Source organism: Schistocerca cancellata, chromosome 4 (assembly GCF_023864275.1).
Source record: "Schistocerca cancellata isolate TAMUIC-IGC-003103 chromosome 4, iqSchCanc2.1, whole genome shotgun sequence".
NCBI classification, from domain to species: domain Eukaryota; kingdom Metazoa; phylum Arthropoda; class Insecta; order Orthoptera; family Acrididae; genus Schistocerca; species Schistocerca cancellata.
Genome location: NC_064629.1, coordinates 825,444,335 through 825,464,875, shown reverse-complemented (window position 1 = coordinate 825,464,875; position 20,541 = coordinate 825,444,335). Strand labels below are relative to the sequence as shown.

Here is a 20,541-nt window from a genome sequence, read left to right as displayed (position 1 = left end):
CATGTGCGAACATTACGGAAGGCGAACTCCTCGCTGTTGAGAGGAATGTCGTTACACGTATTGCCAAAGGTATTGAGGTTAACGGACATCATTTTGAGCATTTATTGCATTAATGTGGTATTTACAGGTAATCACGCTGTAACAGCGTGGGTTCTCAGAAGTGATAAGTTCACAAATGTACATGTATCACACTGGAACAACCGAAATAAAATGTTCAAGCGTACCTACGTTCTGTATTTTAATTTAAAAAACCTACCTGTTACCAACAGTTCGTCTAAAATTGTGAGCCATATGTTTGTGACTATTACAGCGCCATATATCACAAAGCGAAAAAAGTTGTCAAACTAAAACATTCATATTTCTTTACGGACTACACGAATAGGTAATAAAAAATGGGGGTTCCTATTTAAGAAAACGCAGTTGATATCCGTTTGATGTATGGCAGCGCCATCTAGTGGGGCCAACTATAGCGCCATCTGGTTTCCCCCTTCAAGCTAGACTAGTTTCGTTCTCTGTAGTTTTTTCTTTGACGCTTATTTCGCGAGGTATTTGACCCAGTCACGATCAGTGGATCACCCTGTATGCCGCTAGTAAGGTCGCCACCGTGCCGTATTGGCGGAAGCGCAGACAGCGGCGCCTTCTCGCCTGCCGTCCCGATCTGGATCGCCGACCTCTCCGTCTCTAATGACGTCGATGTCGACGGGTCGTTACACCATAATCTTCCTTCCACCCTTCCGCCCACCTCCACTGTCACACGCCTCCTGTGGACACTGTACCTACGCCTGTCTAACCCAGAAGTCAAGAAATTGTTACCAATTGCTGCCTAAATAGTCTGCATCAGCCTACCGCCTCCACCAGAGAACCACTCGCCTTTACCAAGTACACACCTTTACCGTAGCCTCTGTGTGTTGAATACAGGACTCAACTGGACTTTCAACGCATTACACTCACTATTGATTCGCATCTATGCTGCTCCGGTATACTTTCTAATGTCATTTGCGTATCTTCCATTAGCATGTCTCTCTGTTTGTTCTTACATCTTTGAAACCGGTATAGAGCCTCTTTGGCCCCTCTACAGGACCGACAAAATAAAAGTGAAAATACAGGGTGGTTATATTTAAACTTTTGCTATTTGAGCCACTGTAGACGGAAAACTGTTTACCTTATGGGTACCAACCTGTATAGGAATGATGTTCACATTGTGGCTGAAACAAAAGCACCAGTGTGCATTAAAGTTGCAGAACGTCAACATGGGTTTTGCCAAGGTGACCAGGGCTTTACTCGTAAAGCTGCTGCATCAATACAATAACAATAGTGCTGCTGCTCTTCGCAAGTAACGACGCATTGAAGGAATACGGAGAGGTTCTCTTTCCGCTTCTGGGTTGAAGAACATGATTCGTAACTTCGAATCAACTGCCGATTTGGGAATTTCTCCTGGGAGAGGCAGGAGGCCAATTGCGCCACAAATTGTTGAAGACGTTACTGTTGCCATGGTTGAGAATGCTGGACGCGATGTGCGATCTTCAAGCAGTGCACGAGCTGTGTCACGACAGCTGAACATTCCATGGTCCACCGTTTGAAAAGTGCCGCGAACAGTTGTGAAATGGTAACTCTAGTGAGGTTGCAGGCTGTCGTAGATGCAGTTAGTCGTCACTTTGAACAACGTTTGTAACCTGGAACGTAAACATGGTACGCAGATAACAAATGTTACCCTCTCATGTGGGCCGGCCGCGGTGGCCTAGCGGTTCTGGCGCTGCAGTCCGGAACCGCGGGCCTGCTACGGTCGCAGGTTCGAATCCTGCCTCGGGCATGGGTGTGTGTGATGTCCTTAGGTTAGTTAGGTTTAAGTAGTTCTAAGTTCTAGGGGACTTATGACCAAAGATGTTGAGTCCCATAGTGCTCAGAGCCTCTCATGTGGAAATTAAAATATGGGACTTAACATCTGTGATCATCAATCCCCTAGAACTTAGAACTACTTAAACCTAACTAACCTAAGGACATCATACACATCCATGCCCGAGGCAGGATTCGAACCTGCGACCATAGCGGTCGCGCGGTTCCAAACTGTAGCGCCTAGAACCGCTCGGTCACACCGGGCGGCACCAACCTGTATAGGAATGATGTGCACACTGTGCCGAGCAGGATTTTTGTTGTTGTTAATGTTAATGTCATGACATAACTGTTAGGCGCCTGTACTGGTGCGGCGACGTGGGACTCTCTCACGTAACAAAATTTTAGTAATAACCTCCATTTATTTCATGTATTTCAAGATAGGCAACTCAACTAACATAATGTGCTTCGCCTGTGAATTGCCTACCTTAAAATTACATCAAGTATTTTCTGGGCCAATTTTATTTTTCCCGTCCTACTTAATCCTTTCGCTGGCTTCATGTCCCGCTCAGCGTTTAACTATCTTTATAGCTGCAATTACGTCTTACATTCGATTTTTGTTTCCCGATCTATTTGGTTTTTTTCTCCTGCCTCTACTGCATCACTCCATCGCTCGCTGCACAACACTCCAGTTTTGAAAAATTATCGCATGAAAACTGTGCGTCACACTGCCGTAGCTCCAAACTGGTCAGACATACTGAGTTTCCTTGTCGAATCACATTGAAAGTTAGCTTTCAAATTCCTATTTAGTTTACCGAAAGCATGCCTAACCAGTTCTACTTTTCTTTCCATTCTTCTGCTCTCCATCCAGTTACTCTCTTCAGCTGCCCTAAAATTTTTTAAAAATCGTTCGCTGTGTCTATGGTCACTTCTTCGAAGTGTTGTTTATACATTATTGTATGCTTATTACATTTCATTATTAGGCTTACTTTCAAACTTCTTCCATTGGTTGTTGTAGCATGTCTACACCAGGGTCATAAATACAACTTCATCAGCAACCGAAAGTGATTCACGTATATTCACGTATGTTCACATATTCCTTCAAGTTTCAGCCAGTTTAAGGACCTTCTTTCATTATTTCCGAGAGTATTTTTGATTTAATGGAATATATTTTCCTGGCTGATACCTCGTTCAGAATACTAACGTATTTATGTTAAATCAATGCCTTTTTTTCTCAAGGGCTGCTAGTACAAACTTTCTTGAAACTGAGTCAAAAACTTTTCAAAATCTGCGAATCTCAGACAAAGTAGTAATCGATACTCACTGCTCCGTTCCATAATATTGTTTATTGTACTATTAATTTGCCAGCTTCAAATCTAAATTTCCTTCTATGCGGCTGGTGATAATTTTAGTGCAAGTCTGATAATTCTTCGGTTTTTTGTCTTGTCTGTCTCCTTTTATGTGAAGTAGAATAATTACAACATTGTTTCAGTTCTGGGGAATTTTTGTAACCTTCTTTTGTATTACTTTGCCTCTGGTTTTAACCATTTTCATTGGAAGTCCATCATCTCTAGAAGCCTTTCCTTTCTTCGTACCTCGAATGGATTTGTGCAGATCATCTGTATTCATCCGAGAAACGACTTGTCCATTATTATCTGTGTTTCTGAAACATATCTTAATCTTTGTACAGTTTTCTCTCTTATGTTCCTTACTATACCTTCTGACACCTTAACTGAGGGAATTTGGTGTTTACCTAACGTAAGTTTTTGTTTTATTTTCCTCAGATACCTTTTGTGTTCAATTGAAGGCATGTGCGGAAAAACGGGCTAACCCTCAAGTGTAACAGCTTAGAGAGAAGTGTTGCCATCTGTTGCTGTCCTCACACTTAAATATCACATTAGGGTATTTAGGGATGAGATCAATGTCAATTTTGATACTTCCCGTACCCAACAACAGATGGTAACACTTATCTCTAAGTTTTTACACTCGAGGGTTACCCCGTTTTTCCGGGCATGTCTTCAATTGTTTACCGTAACAAATTTTCATTGTCTTTCCTCAGAGCCTCTCGAACACATTATACCATAGTTCTCTTTAATTTAGCATACTATATAATATTCCTACTATCATTTATTTAAAGTTCTCTACTTTTATTTAATATTAACAGCATTCCATTTGAGAACTTCTTCCTTTTGCTTTCTTCACAAATGCAGTACGTTTTGCTGTTTTCATAAGTACCTTTCTCAAATAATTGGCCCTTTCGTCTACGTAGGTACAACGTCCATTTTGTAATTTTTTGGAATTAAGGCTTAATTTAATATAGCATTTCTCATGTTCGTGAACAGTCTCATCTACATTTCCGATTTCCTGCCTAAGTAGGTTGTTTCCTTACAGCTATGTATCCGTTCTCACTCTGCGTCTAACTGGTTTGTGATCACGCGAAATAACAAAGTGATTTAGGACCGTCGCACACCCTCCACTTCATTTGCTATTTCATAAAATATAATCAAGTTCATTTTTATTTTACCAAATCCATTTGCTTTTCACCAATAGTACTGAGGCGTAAAACATATCATCGTTCTTCTCAGCAAATTCTATTAATGTATTAACTGTCATTTCCACTATTATACCCTACGTTTCATACCCAGGACTCTTTCTTTAGTTTTTGTCCTACGTTTGTATTAAAACCACCCATTCTCATCTTGTAACGACATTTGATGTCATTTAGCAATTCCTTTAACTATTACGCTAGATCTTATACTTTCTCATGAGAATGGCAGAAAATTGGGGCATAAACTTGAATAATTTACACTAATTATATTATGTTTACTTTCAAAACAAGTCTTACTATTCTGTTTGAGAGTCCTTTGGTACCTGTAAAATTCTTTTTGCACTTCTAGTTCATAATGAAACCTACATTCGAATTTCCTCCTTGATCTGTTCCTCCATAATGAAACAAGATCCTCGTTGTAATAATATGTTTTTATTGTATTGCTGATTACTATATCCCATTTGAGCCAGCCGGGGTGGCCGAGCGGTTCTAGGCGCTACAGTCTGGAACTGCGCGACCGCTACGGTCGCAGGTTCGAATCCTGCCTCGGGCACTGATGTGTGTGATGTCCTTAGGTTAATTAGGTTTAATTAGTTCTAAGTTCTAGGGGACTGATGACCTCAGAAGTTAAGTCCCATAGTGCTCAGAGCCATTTGAACCAATTGTCCCATTTGATGCTTTTCACTGCTCTCCAAAGTCCGTTAACCAATCTCCAGATCGTAAGGATTTTAAATTTAGTGTTGGTGGATAAAAAGAAGTGAAGCATATGGAATGTACGTGGCAGTTTTTAGTTAGGCAAACTTCCTGTAGCTAGGAGCGGGCACAGAAATAGCTACGCGTGCCCCATTGCTAAAGGCCATTGCCTGGTTCTGCTGTCGCCAATATGCTTTCATACATTTGTGCAGTGTCTGTTTATGACAGTGTCTGTACAGTTCGATGCAATGTTCCTTCGGACATGCATACAAATCCGAACAGGCATTTCTGACGATCGATAGCGATATTAAAGCATAAAACGTATTAGTAAATTGCGAATACGGTACCACAACAGTTATACAGTTTACTGGAAACATATGCAACCATATCAGAAAGAACATTACATCGAACTATAGAGACACTATGAGATACAGATACTACACTAATATATTTCACGCCAAAGCCGAGGCAAAGTGACGAGAAAAATAAATAAGTCTCTCTTCATGCGGGAATCACTTAACTGTGCAAGTACTATGGGGAGCAGGTACTGGGACTTGCGGAGAGTTGGGGCAGTTCTGGAAGCGTGTTCTGATAGTATAACAGGATAAGGTAACCACAAGTGACAAGCGGAAAATGCAGTTTCGAGTCCCGCTTTGGCACAAATTTTCATATGATTCCAGTTCAAAAATGGCTCTGAGCACTATGGGACTTAACATCTGAGGTCACCAGTCCCCTAGAACTTAGAACTACTTAAACCTAACTAACCTAAGGACATCACACACATTCATGCCCGAGGCAGGATTCGAACCTGCGACCGTAGCAGTAGCGCGGTTCGGGACTGAAGCGTCTAGAACCGCTTGGCCACCGCGGCCGGCTGTTTCCAGTTAATTGTATAGCTGTTGTGGTACCGTATCTGCAATTTACGAATGCATTTCATGGATACGCTTTCATCCGGACCGGAATACGAACATCCTGGGAACTCGTACGTGTTAGCAGGGCCTCCGACAACCATACCCTTGGCACACTGGCCTGAGAGGCTCGAAGGGTTTTGCAAGACACGTAAACAGCGCTGAATCTTGGCAGAGCTATTCTCACAGAAATCTCGGCGCGGGCCAGCATGTTTCTAAATCCCAGAACCTGGGATCAACGCAACCAGTTTGCGTTCGAATCACGTGGCAGCAGAGCACAAAAAACTATTTTGTCATTTACTAATCCGTCAATCGTCGGGTGACTCGTAATGTATTCTAGAGCGTCGCAAACACTGAGTGCGTCGACTGACCACACTGTCTGCATGCGAGTTGGTAATGTTGTGGACTGACAAGACAGCCAGTCCACAGTGACGGGTAACCGAAAGGCACGCGTTTACACACGCCGGCTGGCGTTATGTCTGAAACAGGATACGTAATGAATGCTATAAAGAAAAGTACGTAGCTTCTGGAATACTTAACTTTAATCCATCATTTGTATACAGCATTCTTGATGATACAAGTGAGACTCTCTCTAGAAATGGTTAATGGCGCCTTGCTAGGTCGTAGCCATGGACTTAGCTGAAGGCTATTCTAACTATCTCTCGGCAAATGAGAGAAAGGCTTCGTCAGTGCAGTCGCTAGCAAAGTCGTCCGTAAAACTGGGACGAGTCCTAGTACGTCTCTCTAGACCTGCCGTGTGGTGGCGCTCGGTCTGCAATTACTGACAGTGGCGACACGCGGGTCCGACATGTACTAATGGACCGCGGCCGATTTAAAGCTACCACCTAGCAAGTGTGGTGTCTGGCGGTGGCACCACAGGTAAGCTGCCCATTCATAAAAAGAAAATGTTCAGATGCGTGTGAAATCTTATGGGACTTAACTGCTAAGGTCATCACTCCCTTAGCTTACACACTACTCTACCTAAAGTATCCTAAGTACAAACACACACACCCATGCCCGAGGGAGGACTCGAACCTCCGCCGGGACCAGCCACACAGTCATGAGACCGCTCGGCCAATACCGCATGGCTGTCCATTCATACTTTACCTCTACCAAACGATGTATCAAGACAGTTATCGGATGACTGGTGACGCAAGCACGGCTGAATGTATCTGACCACTTGCTTAGTGAGCCTTCACGCCTCGGAATGCTCTGTAGTGTGAAATTCCACGTTGTGACGTTACAAAGCTCGACCAGTTCCTCGCCGACTAGCACTATCCTATCGCGTGTGAGGACGGCCTTAGACTTGCTCGTATATCAAAATATGAGTGGCATTCAGTAGCTAGATATTAAGGTAATAATAAAACAATGAACCAATTCAAACAAACAGGAAATCTACTTATAGAAGTAAGTTGAATGGTATTCATATTCTTTGTTTCTTTGTGGAACAACTGAAATAGAAACAAGTGTACAATGCCTTTTGCAAGCAAGCTATGAAGCGAAAGTGCGCAATTTGTTCGATCATTATCGGTCAATTCGTTAGGGTGTTGACGTTGCTTGCAGTACCTAAACAACACACTTATTTAAATATATACGGGGTGGTCCATTGATAGTGACCGGGCCAAATATCTCACGAATAAGCGTCAAACGAAAAAACTACGAAGAACGAAACTTGTCTAGCTTGAAAGGGGAAACCAGATGGCGCTATGTTTGGCCCGCTAGATGGAGCTGCCATAGGTCAAACGGATATCAACTGAGTTTTTTTAAATAGGAACCCCCATTTTTTATTACATATTTGTGTAGTACGTAAAGAAATATGAATGTTTTAGTTGGACCACTTTTTTCGCTTTGTGATAGATGGCGCTGTAATAGTCACAAACATGTGGCTCACAATTTTAGACGAACAGTTGGTACCAGGTAGGTTTTTTAAATTAAAATACAGAACGTAGGTACGTTTGAACATTTTATTTCGGTTGTTCCAATGTGATACATGTACCTTTGTGAACTTATCATTTCTGGGAACGTATGCTGTTACAGCGTGATTACCTGTAAATACCACATTAATACAATAAATGCTCAAAATGATGTCCGTCAACCTCAGTGCATTTGGCAATACGTGTAACGACATTCCTCTCAACAGCGAGTAGTTCGCCTTCCGTAATGTTCGCACATGCATTGACAATGCGCTGACGCATGTTGTCAGGCGTTGTCGGTGGATCACGACAGCAAATATCCTTGAACTTTCCCCACAGAAATAAATCCGAGGACGTCAGATCATGTGAACGTGCGGGCCACGGTATGGTGCTTCGACGACCAATCCACCTGTCATGAAATATGACATTCAATACCGCTTCAACCCGACGCGAGCTATGTGTCGGACATACATCGTGTGGGAAGTACAGGAAGTACATCGCCATTCTGTCATGCAGTGAAACATCTTGTAGTAACATCGGTAGAACATCACGTAGGAAATCAGCATACATTGTACCATTTAGGTTGCCATCGATAAAATGGGGGCCAATTGTCCTTCTTCGGCCCGCATCTCGTGGTCGTGCGGTAGCGTTCTCGCTTCCCACGCCCGGGTTCCCGGGTTCGATTCCCGGCGGGGTCAGGGATTTTCTCTGCCTCGTGATGGCTGGGTGTTGTGTGCTGTCCTTAGGTTAGTTAGGCTTAAGTAGTTCTAAGTTCTAGGGGACTGATGACCATAGCTGTTAAGTCCCATAGTGCTCAGAGCCATTTGAACCACTTTTTGTCCTTCCTCCCATAATGACGCACCATACATTAACCCGCCAAGGTCGCTGTTGTTCCACTTGTCGCAGCCATCGTGGATTTTCTGTTGCCCAGTAGTGCATATTATGTCGGTTTACGTTACCGCTGTTGGTAAATGACGCTTCGTCGCTAAATAGAACGCGTGCAAAAAATCTGTCATCGTCCCGTAATTTCTCTTGTGCCCAGTGGCAGAACTATACACGACGTTCAAAGTCGTCGCCATGCAATTCCTGGAGCATAGAAATATGGTACGGGTGCAATCGATGTTGATGTAGCATTCCCAACACCGACGTTTTTGAGATTCCCGATTTTCGCGCAAGTTGTCTGCTTCTCCTGTGCGGATTGGCCGCGACAGCAGTTAAAACACCTACTTGGGCATCGTCATTTGTTGCAGGCCGTGGTTGACGTTTCACATGTGGCTGAACACTTCCTGTTTCTTTAAATAACGTAACTATCCGGCAAACGGTCCGGACACTTGGACGATGTCGTCCAGGATACCGAGCAGCATACATAGCACACGCCCGTTGGTCATTTTGATCACAATAGCCATACATCAAGACGATATCGACCTTTTCCGCAATTGGTAAACGGTCCATTTTAACACGGGTAATGAATAACAAAGCAATATGCCCGCACTGGCGGAATGTTACGAGGTACCACGTGCTTATACGTGTGTGACTATTACTGCGCCATCTCCCACAAAGCGAAAAAAGTGGTCCAACTAAAACATTCATATTTCTTTATGTACTACACGAATATGTAGTAAAAAATGGGGGTTCCTATTTAAAAAACGCAGTTGATATCCGTTTGACCTATGGCAGCGCTATGTAGCGGGCCAACCAAAGCGCCGTCTGGTTTCCCCCTTCAAGCTAAACGAGTTTCGTTCTTTGTAGTTTTTTCGTTTGATGCTTATTTCGTGAGATATTTGGCCCGGTCAAGATCAATGGACCACCCTGTATATGAAGATGGTATCTGTGCTTTCAAACATGTCCAAAAGAACAGATACCATCTTCATCTATATATAGTTAAGGCTCACCGGCCATTTGACCATGGGAGCCGGCACGGTAGCTCATTGTGTTCGGTCATAGAGCTAGTTGGCCTCTGTAATAAAAAACTGAGTGGAAGGATCAACAAACGAACTTTAACGGATGTCATATGACATCCGCAACGACCAAACGCAAAAAAGGATCGATAGAGTGTCTGCCATCTAAGCAGATCCCGGGTTCGAGTCCCGGCCCGGACACAGATTTTCAACTGTCCCCGTTGACTTACATCAACGCCTGTATGCAGCTAGGGGTATTCATTTCATTGTAATTTCATACTTATTTAAATTTCAAAGTCTATAAACACAAACATCGGAGTGTAGGATTGCACAAGCGAACTATGAAACAACCTTTTAATGAAAGTTTGCTTGTTGTAGTAGTTTGCAATGTGCTGTTCCTAATACGATGGCAAAAATGCCGTACTACCCACTATTTTTTAAAATTAATAATCGATACTATCTTAGAAAATAGATTAAGGAAAGGCAAACCTCCGTTTCTAGCATTTGTAGATTTTGAGAAAGCTTTTGACAATGTTGACTGGAATACTCTCTTTCAAATTCTGAGGGTGGCAGGGGTATAATTCAGGGAGCGAAAGGCTATTTACAATTTGTACAGAAACCAGATGGCAGTTATCAGAGTCGAGAGGCATGAAAGGGAAGCAGTGGTTGGGAAGTGAGTGAGACAGGGTTGTAGCCTATCCCCGATGTTATTCAATCTGTATGTTGAGCAAGCAGTAAAGGAAACAAAAGAAAAATACGGAGTAGGAATTAAAATCCATGGAGAAGAAATAAAAACTTAGAGGTTCGTCGATGACATTGTAATTCTATCAGAGACAGCAAAGGACCTTGAAGAGCAGTTGAACGGAATGGACAGTGTCTTGAAAGGAGGATATAAGATGAACATCAACTAATGCAAATCGAGGAGAATGGAATGTAGTCGAATTAAATTGGGTGATGCTGAGGGAATTATATTAGGAAATGAGATGGTTAAAGTAGTGCTGTTTGGGGAGCAAAATAACTGATGATGGTCAAAGTAGAGAGCGTATCACATGTAGACTGGCAATGGCAAGGAAAGCGTTTCTGAAGAAGAGAAGTTTGTTAACATCGAGTATAGATTTAAGTGTAAGGAAGTCGTTTCTGAAAGTATTTGTATAGAGTGTAGCCATGTATGGAAGTGAAACGTGGACGATAAATAGTTTAGACAAGAAGAGAATAGAAGCTTTCGAAATGTGGTGCTACAGAAGAATGACGAAGATTAGATGGGTAGATCACATAAATTATGAGGAGGTATTGAATAGAATTGGGGAGAAGAGAAATCTGTGGCACAACTGGACTAGAAGAAGGGATCGGTTGATAGCACATACTCTGAGGCATCAAGGGATGACCAATTTAGTACTGGAGAGCAGTGTGGAGGGTAAAAGTCGTAGAGGGAGAATAAGAAATGAATACACTAGATAGATTCAGAAGGATGTAGGTTGCAGTAGGTACTAGATGATGAAGAAGCTTGCACACGATAGAGTAGCATGGAGAGCTGTATCAAACCAGTCTCTGAACTGAAGACCACAACAACAACTATACAACGGGAATTTTAACGATTTTGGTGAAGACGTTTCATACACTATCTGATCAAAAGTATCCGAACACCGCTATTCAATCCGAAATGGACCACTAGATGTCACGAGAGGCAGAACCGCCAGGGAGTATTGTGTTCTCAGAAGACAAGCAGTAACAGCAGAAGTCTCGGTTAGGAGAGCTCTGTGGCTTATAACGTGGTCTGGTCATTGGATATCACCTGAGTAACATGTCCTTCAGGGACATTTAGCTGCCAAAGTCGACCGTAGGTGATATTACTGTGAATTTGAGATGCGAAGGAACCACAACTAAACCAAGACCAGGCAGACTCCATGTACTGACGGACAAGGGTTCGTCGAACGTTACGGAGAGTGGTTGTAAAAGATCACATGAGATCAGCGGAAGGAATCACTCGAGAATTCCAAACTGCTACCGGCAGTCCAGCCAGCATAATGGCTGTGCGTAGGGAGTGAAAACGCATGGCATATCATGGTCGAAGACCTCCTCATAAACCACACATTTCTGTAGTCAAAGCTAAGCGACGTTTGAGGTGGTGCGAAGACAGTGGATGACTTGAAACGAGTCATTTGGAGTGATGAACCACAATATTATCTGTGACATTTCCGGTGGATGGGCCTGAATTTGGCGATTACCTGGAGAATTTAACTGACATCTTCTGTAGTGCAAAAAATTGAAGTACGGAGAAATTGTGTTCCAATATGAGTGTAATTGTGGTTATGGTGTGGCCCCCTAATTGCACTTAAGAAAATCATAAATGCCTAAGGATATGAACATATTTTACAGCACGTAGCAGAGGAATAGTTCGAAGACGATTTGTAACAGAACAGTTTAAGAAGTTAGGCTGTTTGATGAGCCTCAAGACTCGCTTTTTTAACAGTTAACTAGAATTTACCTTGAAAATTTGGGTTGTGTCGGTAACTAACAAAGTCATAGCTTTCAACACGCTGTCATAAAGCAGCTACTATGGGGCAGTAGTTTGTGGATATTAACATTCCTGAAGTGACCTGGCTTGGCCAGAATCCTCACCAGCAACCAATGGGACACCTCTGGAATGAGTTACAACGTCACCTTCACTCCAGACGCTGGTGTCCAACGTAACTACCTTTTCTGGTTTCGGGTTTTGAGAAAGAATGTTCTGCCATTGTTCCACAGGCATTGAGACATCTCGTTGAAAGTGTCCCCAGAAGAGTTCAAGTCATCATAAAAACGAAGGGTGGTGGTGACACATCATATTAATGTGCACTTGTAGGTGTTAATAATCTGAAGTTATTATTTTACTGAGAGTAGTTAACCGATTAGTATATGTCGTAAATATTATAATAAGCTATTTCGTTCTTGTTATTATAACCGCGCGGAGTGGCCGTGCGGTTAGAGACGCGGCCCCTTCCGCCGGAGGTTCGAGTCCTCCCTCGGACATGGGTGTGTGTGTTGTTTTTAGCATAAGTTAGTGTAAGTTAGTTTACGTAGTGCGTAAGTCTAGGGACCGATGACCTCAGCAGTTGGTCCCTTAGGAATTCACACGCATTTGAACAATTTTTTATTATTATAGCCGGTCGCTGGGGCCGAGCGGTTCCAGGCGCTTCAGACCGGATACGCGCTGCTGCTACGGTCGCAGGTTCCAATCCTGCCTCGGGCATGGATCTGTGTGATGTCCTTAGGTTAGTTAGGTTTAAGTAGTTCTAAGTCTAGGGGACTGTTGACCTCCGAAGTTAAGTCCCATAGTGCTTATAGCCATTTGAACAATTTATTATCACCAAAAATGAAAGGGAAATATATTGTTTTTGTTGGACCTGAAACTCGAAAAATGATATTCACTTCCAAGTTTGAATAAAAAGTGACTGTAAGTGACAAATGAGCTTAGGTTTCATTGTTCTTAGGTAGCAAAAAGATCCATATTACATTTCTGTTGTAATTCGGCTGTTTGACGAGCCTCAAGATTCGCTTTTGGAACAGTTACTTAGAATTTCCCTTAAAAATCTGGGTCACTAACTAACAAAGTGAGCGCTTTCAACACGACATCAAATTGATGGAAACATGCTATCACGGTCATTGGAGTAACAACGTGATGGGAGGCTGCTGTTAGGCACTTCACCGAAACGTACAATAGGCTATTCCTCGCGGAAAAAGCTATACAAGACGCTTTAGGGGGAACTTGAAAAATACTTTTCATTCCAATTACACGTGATTTGCTAATGTTCTTGTTTATGACATCGTGACACTAGGAACTGAGGTAAATGTACGAATTCAGTGGCTACAACACCATGGGATTAAGCTTTTAATTAACAAAAAGTAACAAAATTATTTTTTCGTTGGCATGTATTGTCGCGCAGACCTTTCCGAAACGACAGGACACTGCGGTCTTACCCGAAACACCATGAGCCTTTCACATTTGTGTCTCCTTGGATCCCTCCCTCCCATTCCTTCCATTGTATTGGCCACGAAAGCTTAAGCTGGTGCAGACTGCGTCTCGACTGTATTGTAGGAAGATTTAGAAGGATAAAAATATCGAAACACGGCGAGAAATGAGTACTTGAACATAAATGCATATACTAGTCAAGCCTGCAGGTTGTGATGTTGTATTTGACCACGAACGAGACTTGTGCAATCTCCTCAACACGTTTGAAATGTCAGTCGTGGCCAGTACAGAGTTCTGCGTAGCTGTGATTGCATTATGGTGGAGGTAAGTCAATTCGAACGTGGGCAAATTGTTGGTGCCCGAATTATCGGTGCTTCCGTAACTGCTGGAATCTAAAATCACTATCAGTAGCAGGAAAATGTGGTGCCGATTAGTATATGTCGTAAATATTATAATAAGCTATTTCGTTCTTCTTTATTATTATAGCCGGCCGCTGTGGCCTATGGATAATGGAAAAAAAGTCATTTGGGCGGATGAGTCTTTTTTCATACTGTTTCCAAATGTTGGCGGTGTTTTATCCCTAAGAGTGAAAGAAGGTGGGTGTGCGATGATTTTTTGGGCAGCCATATCGTGGTATTCCATGGGTCCCATGGTCACTCTGCAAGATGGCAGTAGTGCCAAGGATTATGTGATCATTGAGGATGATCAAGTTCATCTCATGGTACAATGCTTGTTCCCCAATGGTAATGCTGTGTTCCAAGACGACAAGCCACAGATTCACACAGCTCGCATCGCACAGAACTGGTTTTTTGAGCACGAGACGAATTGTAGCATCTACCGCGCACACCACAACCACCAGATGTCAATATTATTGAGCCTTTGTGGTCTGCTTTGGAGAGACGGGTGTGTGATCGCTATCCTCTTCTGCCATTGTTACCTGGACTTACCACCATTTTGCAGGAAGAATGGTATAACATTACCTTGAAAACCATACAGGACCTGTATTTATCCATTCCGAGACGACTGGAAGTTGCTTTGAATGTCAGTGGGTTTCTTGCACCTTGTTAGGCACGGTAATGTGTTGTATTTTTAGTGTTTCCATATTTTTTTTCCAACCCCTGAGTTTTTGCATGCGTGCGTTTATATAAATGGTTCAAATGGCTCTGAGCACTATGGGACTCAACTGCTGTGGTCATAAGTCCCCTAGAACTTAGAACTACTTAAACCTAACTAACCTAAGGACAGCACACAACACCCAGCCATCACGAGGCAGAGAAAATCCCTGACCCCGCCGGGAATCGAACCCGGGAACCCGGGCGTGGGAAGCGAGAACGCTACCGCACGACCACGAGATGCGGGCGTTTATATAAATGATCTACGTGATAATCTGAGCAGCCTCCTTAGATTGTTTGCAGATGACGCTGTAATTTACCGTCTAGTAAAACCACCATACGATCAATTCCAATTACAAAATGATTTAGAGAGAATTTCTGTATGGTGCGAAAAGTGGAAATTAGCAGAGAGACAACTGAAAGAAATGAAAGCAAATAAATCGCCAGGTACCGATGGAATCCCAATTCGTCTTTACAAACAGTACTGTACAGCATTGGTCCCTTACTTAGCTTGCATTTATCGCGAATCTCTCCCAGGCCAAAGTCCCAAGCGACTGGAAAAAAGCGCAGGTGACTCCTGGATATAAGAAGGGTAAACGAACAGACCCAAAAAATTACAGACCAATATTTTTAACATCGGTTTGCTGCAGGATCCTTGAACATATTAGTTGTTTGAATATAATAAATTTCCTTGAATGGAAAAAGCTTTTGTCCACAAATCTGCATGGTTTTAGAAAGCTTGCCCTTTTCTCACATGAGATCTTGCGAACCATGTATGAAGGGCAACAGGCGGATTCGATATATCTAGATTTACGTAAAGCATTTGATACGATGCCACACTGCCGACTGTTAAGGGAGGTGCAAGCATGCGGAGCGAGTTCCCAGGTATGTGAGTGGCTCGAAAACTTCTTAAGTAACAAAACTCAGTATGTTGTCCTCGACGATGAATGTTCACCAGAGACAAAGGGTATCATCAGGAGTGCCCCAGGGAAGTGTGATAGGACCACTCTTATTTTCCATATACATAAATTATCTGGTGGACAGGCACTAAACAAAGAAAAGAGCGAGGTCATCCACATGGGTACTAAAAGAAATCCGATAAATTTTGGGTATACGATAAACCGCACAAATCTAAGGGCTGTCAATTCGACTAAATACCTAGGAGTTATAATTACGAGCAACTTAAATTGGAAAGACCACATAGATAATACTGTGGGGAAGGCGAAACAAAGACTGCTCTTTGTTGGCAGAACACTTAGAAGATGCGACAAACCCACTAAAGATACAGCCTATATTACACTTGTCCGTCCTCTGCTGGAATATTGCTGCGCGGTATGGGTTCCTTACCACGTGGGATTGACGGAGGACATCGAAAAAGTGCAAAGAAGGGCAGCTCGTTTTGTGTTATCGCGCAATAGGGGTGAGAGTGTCACTGATATGATAAGCGAGTTGGGGTGGCAGTCACTGAAACAAAGGCGGTTTTCTTTGCGGCGAGATCTATTTACGAAATTTCAATCACCAGCTTTCTCTTCCGAATGCGAAAATATTTTGTTAACACCCACCTACGTAGGGAGAAATGATCATCACAATAAAATAAGAGAAATCAGAGCTCGAACGGAAAGATTTAGGTGTTCGTTTTTCCCACGCACCATTCGAGAGTGGAATGGTAGAGAAGTAGTATGAAAATGGTTCGATGAAGCCTCTGCCAGGCACTTAAGTGTGAATTGCAGAGTAACCATGTAGATGTAGATGTGGATGTAGATGGTAAGTTTATGTATTCTGTGTCTGTCTTTCACATCTATGTGTGGTAAACAGTGCACTTTAAAAGACAAATGCTATTCTCTGCAGGCAGCCTTGTGGAACAGGAGAGAGAGAAGCTGAGGCTGGAGTACGAGAAGCAGATGGAAGAGATGAGGAGGGAATACGAGGCAGAGCACGTGAATAACTGCAAGCTGCAGGCAGACATGCACGCCCTCAAGAAGCATTACGAGCAGCAGCTGGACAAGATCAACCGACAGGTGATGCAGGCACTGTCTTTAATTTTTGTTTAACACTCTTTCTCTGAGCAACTAGTTAAATTCTAAATAATTATTACATACATAGTTTTCTGTTTAGGAAATGTAGTATGTGAAAAAGACGTGACAACTCTATAGCATGGTGTGTGCTCAAATGCTGAAATCAGTACCCGAATCTGTTCCAAACGTAGCTTCATACTATTTTCACTGTGTCAAAAATGATAGTATGATCAATACTACTATCCACAAATAAATATAAAATATTTGTGCAAGTCACTATAATAAATTGAGTAACTGAAGGTAGATAAATGAGTAATATAGGAAACAAGCCCGCTCGACTGCCCGTGCGGTCTAACGCACGGCTTTCCAGGAGGGAAGGAACGCCTGGTCCTCGGCACGAATCCGCCCGGTGGACTTCTGTCGAGGTCCGGTGAGCCGGCCAGTCTGTGAATGGTTTTTAGGCGGTTTTCCATCTGCCTTGGCGAATGCGGGCTGGTTCCCATTATTCCGCCTCAGTTACACTATGTCGGCGATTGCTGCGCAAACAAGTTCTCCACGTACTCGTACACCACCATTACTCTACCACGCAAACATGGGGGTTACACTCGTCTGGTGTGAGACGTTCTCTGGGGGGGTCCACCGTGGGCCGAATCGCACAATAACCCTGGGTTCGGTGGGGGGCGGCGGAGGGGTGAAGTGGACTGCGGTAGTCGTCGTGGGGTTGTGGACCACTGCGGCAGCGGCGAGGACGGAGCCTCTCCGTCCTTTCTAGGTCCCCGGTTAACATACAATACAATACAATACAATATAGGAAACACTTTGCAGCGCCAGCGAACATTTACACGGTCACATCTCTTAAACGCGGCTTCACAGGCCTCACGTCTCCTGTGAGAAAGCTTTCAATAGAGCGTTACCCATTTCCTTTTTATTTTTTGCACAATAACCATTTCTAAATTATTATGTGCTATGAAATTGTTCTATTGTAGCAGATTTTCTTCTATTACCACTATGTTTGACAAGCTGCAAAAGTTGTTTCGGAGTAACACGAATCTCATCCCGTTGTACATTTCAAACAATTTCATTGCGTGTTATTGATGAGCGTTTTGTTACAGGAGAAGTACGATGCAGCCTTTCCATCAAATGGAGTCTCAGATGAGAGTGGAAAACTGGAAGCCTCTATCGGGTAACTTCCTTTGTGACTACTATTGCATCTGTATTTAATGAAAATTCAGTCAAAAACATTGCTTCAGATTGGAATAATATTTGTGCAAAATTAATATGACATACTGCTTCTACATCTTTTTTCCAAATATGTCCGCGTCTACTTTGCTTTCATATCTACAACATGTAAACTCCGCAATCGACTATGTGTTACATGGAGGAAGGAATACTTCGCGTCGTCATTAGTGTTCCACTTCCTGTTCAGTTCACGTACTGAACGAGAGGACAATGTGTGTAAGCCACACACGTGTCTTCGTCTCTCCACTCTTGGCCTTATGCGCTTTCGTTGAAATACACAACGCTGTCACCAGATACTTACTCGGCCTCTGTTTCGTGGAATGATCATCGCTGTTCTCACAAAAATATCCATTTTAATATCCTTAGAATTCAAATAACATTCTCGTATTTCCCAAACAAGCCTATTATTGATCCAACATACCCTTTCTGAATTGCTTCGACTTGTTAATTCATGTTAACTTTATGGAGGTCCTAAACATTCAAGTACGGAATGATCCGTATGGCATTATTATAAGCAGATGTTTGCAGATGCGTTACATTTTAAAAATTCTCCCAAAAAATTACCCTATGTGCAACTAATTGTACGTCTTCTTCAGTTTTATATGGTGACATAACCACTGGATGTGGTTACACGCCCTTTTCGCTGCGGCAGCCATTAATACAAAATTCTCAGTACATAAGACTCTTTAAAGAAAGTTGAATCTCAAGCTTTCGACGCCAATACCATTGTCATCATAGACAGGAAATAAAAAAGTCTGCCGGCCGGAGTGGCCGTGCGGTTGTAGGCGCTACAGTCTGGAGCCGAGCGACCGCTACGGTCGCAGGTTCGAATCCTGCCTCGGGCATGGATGTGTGTGATGTCCTTAGGTTAGTTAGGTTTAATTAGTTCTAAGTTCTAGGCGACTGGTGACCTCAGAAGTTAAGTCGCATAGTGCTCAGAGCCATTTGAACCATTTTTTTTTAAGTCTGAGTGCCCGTTTGTGTCCCATAAATACTCCTACACTCGCCGAAAGCGCTGAAAAAGTCCTATGTGACTTCAGAGTATGACATTAGATTTTTATCTCCTGCCGATGAGGACTTTGGTACTGATTCTCGAGAACTTCAGTACCAATTTTGGTTTGATGTGGCTTTTGAACAGATAATTTGATATTATTATCGCTGGATATGTCTAATTTGTTTCGTCATACCGAACATTTTACCTCTGAAAGCACAGACTGCAAGACATTTGACTGACTTTTACTGATGTTCTGTTTCCTCGAACGTCTACACTTACCGGTCTGCATTAGTTAGGAAAGTTAACAGCAGCGAATAGCAAATCAGCTTCACCTGTTTTGTATAAGCGCTCTGCTGACGTACGAAACTAAAGTTTCTTTGTGTGGCTCAATAGCCTGGTGCAAGTATTTTTACTGGACGCCACTTCGGCGACTTGCGTGTCCCTAACCTCCCCCAGTTATCAAACTGGGGAAAGCAGAGCTACAGTTCAACGTGGAATCCGAACCACGTGTCGTTTCTGGCGACTGGTCACATCGTTATGACGTGAAGGCTAGGTTAAAATTAAGTCTGAAAAACGGGCGGTCTGATCGAAATTCGATTCCGCTACTTATCTGTTTCTAGGCACGCGGCTTACCGCTACATTACCACGCCCGACATGCATGTATAGGTAGCTCATCTATAGGTTTTGATGAGTGGGTTCGCGAGTATCAAAATATGTGAGTTAATGGCAGTATCTTTTGACTGCTATGACTTAGAAGCTTAAAGCTTTTACACTCCAAAGGCACCTTAAACCTTAGTATTCCACGTAAATTTCAACATCATACCTCTACCTCTTCCTGAGAAAAAGGGGTCTTAACACGCCGACCGACAGACTGACGGACAACAAATGGCAAAAAATACTTTTTTATGTGATATAATTACAAATAATCAAAAATTGCGGATTTATTACTTTTCTTGTACTGTGAAACCTTGCTTTTGTCAAATTTCATGTATTTGACATACATTTTAACTTTATGCCACATGACAAGAAGGGATCTTAACTGTCGGACAGAGACAGACAGACAGACATGCAGACATATGGACGAGAAAGTGATCTGTAAGGCTTTCGTTTTTCCGATCGAGGTACAGAACCATAAAAAACGACCATTAACATATAGTTACCGCGTAGCAGCAAAGGATTCGCTCCTTTTCACAGGTAAAAATAGAAAACCGATTCATTATACCGTATCTCGTACGCCAACTTCATTGTTTGATTGGAAGGAATCAAGTGAATTGGCAGACGTCTATTCCCACGTTAGCCTTCAAAGCTAAAACATGAAAAGTAATCACCGAAGTGTGGCATGCGACAGAAGATACAACGAAAAAGAGTTAAATTTACAGCCGCAGTTAAGTAAAGAACAACAAAGGCGTTTTGATGAATGCAGGAATCTTATAATTCCCTTC

General features: G+C 42.7%; 1 protein-coding gene across 1 annotated transcript in view; it reads left to right on the top strand.

Moving 5' to 3' along the window:
• Positions 1 to 20,541, top strand: part of LOC126183592 (osmotic avoidance abnormal protein 3) — a 381,860-nt gene that overhangs the window by 188,521 nt on the left and 172,798 nt on the right. Inside the window, exons 8-9 of the mRNA XM_049925691.1 lie at positions 16,700 to 16,869; positions 17,979 to 18,049. Coding sequence (XP_049781648.1) covers positions 16,700 to 16,869; positions 17,979 to 18,049 — 241 coding nt within the window. The remainder of the gene's footprint in view (positions 1 to 16,699; positions 16,870 to 17,978; positions 18,050 to 20,541) is intronic.